Source organism: Vanessa cardui, chromosome 14, assembly GCF_905220365.1.
Source record: "Vanessa cardui chromosome 14, ilVanCard2.1, whole genome shotgun sequence".
NCBI lineage: Eukaryota > Metazoa > Arthropoda > Insecta > Lepidoptera > Nymphalidae > Vanessa > Vanessa cardui.
The window spans coordinates 7255981-7261955 of NC_061136.1; the positions used below are offsets into that span (position 1 = coordinate 7255981).

Sequence of the window (5975 nt, forward strand, 5' to 3'; positions counted from 1 at the left end):
TGAATTTAATTCATATAAAATAGTATATTTATTTTAACGAAATCCAATGATGTTGTAGTAAACAGATATGTTATTAACGCGCAAATAGTGAAGACTAGAAAACGTCCTATTTGGGACGTTTGCCTTTAGTCGTTTTACGTAGTAATACGTTATAATACATCATAATTACGTAGTAATACGTTTTGCGTAATTAAAACATCTAGTTATCCCTTTTACTTATTGTTTTTATCAAGCTATCCTTTTTACTTTTAACGAAATGTAAAAATAAACTAAAATCCCCGGCGCTGCACACTTTTTTCTGTTGTTTAGTATGGATATAACATATCTGTTTATTAGAATATCATTGCCGAAATCAGTATTCACAATAATAGAGATGCTATATAAAACACCTTAATAAGCTTATTCAATGGCAACACTGGTATTAAAATCGATAAATATAATCCTAAATGAAATTCGACGTTTCTCTTCTTACTAAAAATTATTCCCGTCACTTAATTGTTCTTTTCTTTCTCTTCTTAGACTGTGATATTCCTACAATTGTGAGCTCATTCTCTTGATCGCTGTCATCTATCTCTACTGTTTGGTCACTAATGTTTCTTGGTTCATTCTGAGTTTGTCGACGTGTTGAATTTAATGTTTGGGACATTCTGAAAATGAAACGAGAGGAATGTTATTACTTTTTACAAAAATAAGAAAATAAAAAGCCCAATTTAATCCTCCTGTAGCCTATAAGAAATCATCAGAAATAAAACTACGTCGTCATATTATTGAAAAATATTTTGCAAAAATCTTATGATGTACTTAACAAATAATTAATTGCTAACAAAATGCTTTAATGATATATTTACTTACCTACTTATTTGTTCTATTTACTCACAAAGACGCACCCTAACACGCTAAAATAATTATTTTTAATAAAATAAACTTAACATATATAATTTAGTTCGTATTTTTTTACTGTCTATACTTTTGACTCACATACACTAAGACTTTTTGTAAAATGCCTATTTCACTTTTTCTAATGCATATATGTAGAGGCTGTGGAGAGACATGCCTTGAACAGTGACCAACTATCGTAAAGACGTATTACACATTATGTTAAAAGTTCGACGGTTAAATAGAAGAAACAACAAATAATTGATTAAATTAATAATGCATGTTTACCTTTTTAGGCACTTAATTTAAAATATTTAATGTATTCTTTTAAGAGCCGATATGGCCCAGTGGTTAGAACGCGTGCCATGTGTTGTAAACCTTCTCCTCAAAGGGAGAGGAGGGCCAGCAGTGAGATATTTACAAGCTTTTCTTGCTGTTGTTCTTGTTATTGATGGATTCTCTATCTCTACCTTCAATTAATATCAGAATACGAATATCCATACTAAAGAGACTTACCCTTGACAGTTAAGTCGCTCAAGATGGGCTTCATGAAAGTCAGCTTTGCAGCACGGCCATTTGTGATGTTTGTCTGAGTAGTTCCTCAAGCAGTTGGTGTGTATTGCCTCATCACATCCAGGACAATTGTAGCCCTAAAAATATTAAACTTATATTTAAAAAAAAGCATTCATCATTCATCAAATTTTTTGCATTATCAAATTTTTTAAAGGTGATATAGATTAGGTATATTAAATGTGTTACTGGTAATTGAAACATAATTTTTGACATTATTGTAAATATATTTGGCTAGTTATTAGATATTTTATTCATTAGCTACATATTTACTTTTTACAAAAAAATATCCAGCAAAAATGTGTGGTAATATTTTTGATTTTTGTCTACTGCGTCAAAATGTGCCACACATAGTCAAACAAAAATAATAAGAAAATCTGTCTGAACAAATATAATGAAAAACAGTTCTGTTATTACACTGCCAGATAATGGCATGTTAGATTAATGTATAATTTTATCGTAATGACTACTCAAATGTTGTTCTTATAAAAACTGCCTAGAAATAATCAAAGTAAAAAGTAACAGCATCTTAATGTCCCACTTTGGGGCAATGACCTCTCCTTATTATTGAGAAGGTTTGAAGCTTCCTTGACTGTGGTGGTTTAAAAATGAAATTGATTAGCATATTTTATAATTATTATGCTCTTATAATACTTTTGGTATAAGAGATATCAAAAGTATTATTTGAGCATAATTGTAGTAAATTGATTGTGACAAATACTGCTTAATTTATTTATACATATAATAAAATTTGAGTGGCTAAATTTGAGTATTAAAATAATCGCTTATTACTAATTGCAAATGTATATGGTACATTTTTTTCCGTCTGTCTATTTGTTCCAGCTAATCCCTGGAATGGCTGGACCGATTTTATCAGGTAGATAGCTGATGTAATAAGAACTAACTTACACAATAAAAATATCTTTCTTTTTTAAAATCAAAGCGCGCTCAGTTAGTCCTATTAAATTTGTTGTAGATTATAAAAGGAAAAATGGCATATTCTGAGTTGTCAAAACAAACTGGTGACTGGTTCCTGTTCTTACAATTTTTTGTAAGCTAGCAGTTGACCGCGGCTTTGCTTGTGTGGAAGATGAATATAATTACAGATTAACTTAAAATATTACATTAATCTAAGACCTCTTTCTATACCACATTGGTGTATTCTAGCCTTTGGGTTAGAGCATCCAGAAATGCTTAAATATATACCTACACTTTTTTACTCTGTATACCAAAAATACTTTCTTTCTGCCTTAAAAGATGACTTCTATATAATCTTTCAACTACTTTTTCACTCCCTTAGTGGTAGAATTTTCAAGTGGGTGTCTTCTCAATAAAAAAATCCTACTAACTAAATTTCAAGGTACTAACTTTAATAGTTAATGCCCAGCTATATTGAATCAGTCAGTCGGGACTAGCTATTTTAAATACATACATGTATGTATGTATGTATTAAAAGATTAGATTTACATATCAATTTCCTCATAGCTCCACTATGTTAGCTTCAAACAGTTTTTGATAAATAGTTCCTTATTATAAATACTATTTCAACTAACTAATATTATTGATATACTACTTGGGGAAATTGTTATCAAAGTTCTGATAACAATTAAACCAACATTTACTATTATTTTATGCTTGTTTTTCAGGAATCCATAATTAAAACCACTGATTATAATATGTATTTCAACCACTTATTATTAACAATTCAAGGTCTAAGTACTTTATCAATGTATTGTCATAAGCATTAACTATAGTGTTGTAAGCAGCTTTTGTTTAATTGTTATTTTGACTTCATAATAATTTCAAACCGTTGTATCAACAGAAAATATAATTTAATATTAAGATTTATATATTTTAATTTTAACTTACTCTAAATACATTTTGGTTGCAAAGGCAGCAATTCTGAACTGTATCCGGCATGTTCTCTTGAAAGTACCTTTCAAACTCATGAATAGCTCGAAGTCCTATTGCATAATTGGTGCCGATCTTTTCTAAGTAGTACATTCTGCACCACGTAAGAAGCAAAGACTGAAAAAACATTTGATAATATTATATGCAAGGCTTTACTTATACAGGAATGAACACATTTTTATCTTTACAACTGCACCAATAGATTAAAGTATTAGTTAACACATAAAATATAAAATAAAATTCTCAGCTCATTTCATACAATTTCATATAATAAGAGAAAGACCCAAATCTATTAATTAAACATATATATTGAAAAGTTAAAAGTTTAAATCTTGGTAAACATGATTTATCTATATTACTCAAGTATATCTTAATCTACATCATCATACATGTGGTAAGCAAATGCAGTTTATATAAATTAACTTTATCATCATCAAAATCATTTTTTCACATATACTGAGTTCATATAACAAATCCATCATATAATAATTATTTTATATAACTTTACATGACATTATCAATTGATTTGAAATTTTAGTTTAACAATGGAAAACCTGGAGTTTTACAATTGTTTATGAAAATTGTAAGATCTGTATTCATTTTAAGCGTTACCTCAGCGTCTGTTATGGCTACAGTTCCTTTTCCAGCTAAGTTGATAGCTTGAATTGCTGTTACTTGTCGACTTTCAGTTGTCATTATTTGCTCTAATAGAATCCTGAAATAATCCAGCTGCTCTGACGAGAACATATTTTGGGTCTTGGTGGCTATGTCATATCCCAAAGAAATAAAAACTAAGTTCTTTTGCATTGTTGTTTCATCATCCACAATCTTTATCATTTGTTTGAGTGGTTTCAATTTCTCATTGATACTCTTAACTAAATCATGAACTGAAAATTCAGTCACATCTAGAACAATAAAATGATGTTTATTATGTTTGTATGTAGAATCTTAAGAAAATCTCATTCAAATTGAAAAATAATCTCACTGGTAAAAAGTTAGATTATTCCTGAGGCTTTAGGGTACAAAATCTAATTATATAATATTATTTTTTAATAGAACATAGGCAATGATGTCGGAACACTAGTATCTGTGTAAATTAACAACAATGTTTAATAAGATTGATTTAAATAAGATTGTTTTTCAGAAAAAATTTAGCATAATGAATGTGAGCATTTTTCAAAATTTAATCGTAATTCAATAACTAATCAAGTACACTAAAAATAAAATTAAATAAAAGCGTATAAATAAATCTTTACTTGCCTCAAGGACACGGTTTTTTCAGAAAAGTATCTGCTAAACAAAAAGTGTTACGGAAAAAAATGTTAAGTTAGTACAAATCGTGTTGATTTCGTTTGATAAAATATTTAATAAAAAGATTATCAGGTCAAAAATTATCAAGAGCTTTAACGTATTTGCACATATTGTAAAAACTAAAACGTATTTTCTATTTATCTGCTATATATGCATAGCAATAGATATGTTGGCCAAAAAGCCGGATATATAATATAAATTAGCAAGAGAAATGTATTTATCATTAAAATAAAATTTAAGTACACTGTTCAACAAACTCGCAACTTACCAGGAAAAGATTTAGATAATATTTCTTCAGTATCGTGAAAGGATAACACTCCACGACTTGCAACTGAACGTAATAGAAATCTATGTATATTACTGTAAGGCATTTTGTGAGATTAAGCGTTTTGAAAGTAAAACAGTAACAAGTATTATTACTATCCTAATAACGACTCGGCTTTATATTATTGTTATTTAAATTTTATGATTTGACATTTGTGACAACTAACAAGAGACTAATGGACTATGGTTATAGACCAACATAGACGGCTGAATAAAAATCACAGATTAAATATTTACATTCGACAGGTTAACTATCACAGATTTCGATACGGACGTATGAAACATTAAATTGGCAGGAATAATATGGAAAAAGTTGGGGGTAATATTATCACAGTAAAATATATCTTATATGATAGTCTAGTCGGCAATTTCACCATTGCCAGTAACGAAACATAAACTTGGCATTTCATTCATATAAAACTAATAACTAAATTAGTTGAACAGCTTTTGAGTAACTTTGTCGATAAAATGTTGCCACATGTGGATATATTCGTAGAAAATCTGTGAAAATATATAATAAATGGAGTTAGTACTCGACCTACGATGGCATGTTAAATCACACAATTCGTCTTGTGTAAATCTAAGAGAACGGTTGATATTGGTTTTATATATAGGTACGTTAGTCTGCTCTACTATATCTGTAAAAACATCTGGCGAAAAGAACACTAAGGACGGGTGTTGTGATCTTGTATTTTATTTTTTGGCACAAGTAAAGTGCTGACGGTACTCATATTAGTGCAAGTTGCCACTACATGTTTGAGTTATAAGACTGATTTCTAATATTTCAAGGGGCATTAATGGAGTAGTTGGAGAAGTAAGTGTAAATTAATTATCTTTGAAATTAATAAAACACATTAACTACCACCGAAGAACCAAAAACATTCAAATTGTAAATAAACCCTAGAAAGAAACCTCAACCTGGCAGTGTTAAACAACATGGTATTGTATGTCAAAGTTACGTCATGGTAATAACAAAATAAAAC

General features: G+C 29.1%; 1 protein-coding gene across 1 annotated transcript; it reads right to left on the reverse strand.

Moving 5' to 3' along the window:
- Positions 1-240: 240 nt before the first annotated feature.
- LOC124535339 lies at positions 241-5204 on the reverse strand. Its single transcript, XM_047111530.1, has 5 exons — positions 4937-5204; positions 3970-4262; positions 3316-3474; positions 1393-1526; positions 241-647 (listed from the first exon to the last, which is right to left on the reverse strand). The coding sequence occupies exons 1-5, from the start codon at positions 5037-5039 to the stop codon at positions 488-490; spliced, it is 849 nt and encodes a 282-aa protein (XP_046967486.1). The 5' UTR covers positions 5040-5204; the 3' UTR covers positions 241-487.
- Between the last annotated feature and the right edge of the window lie 771 nt (positions 5205-5975).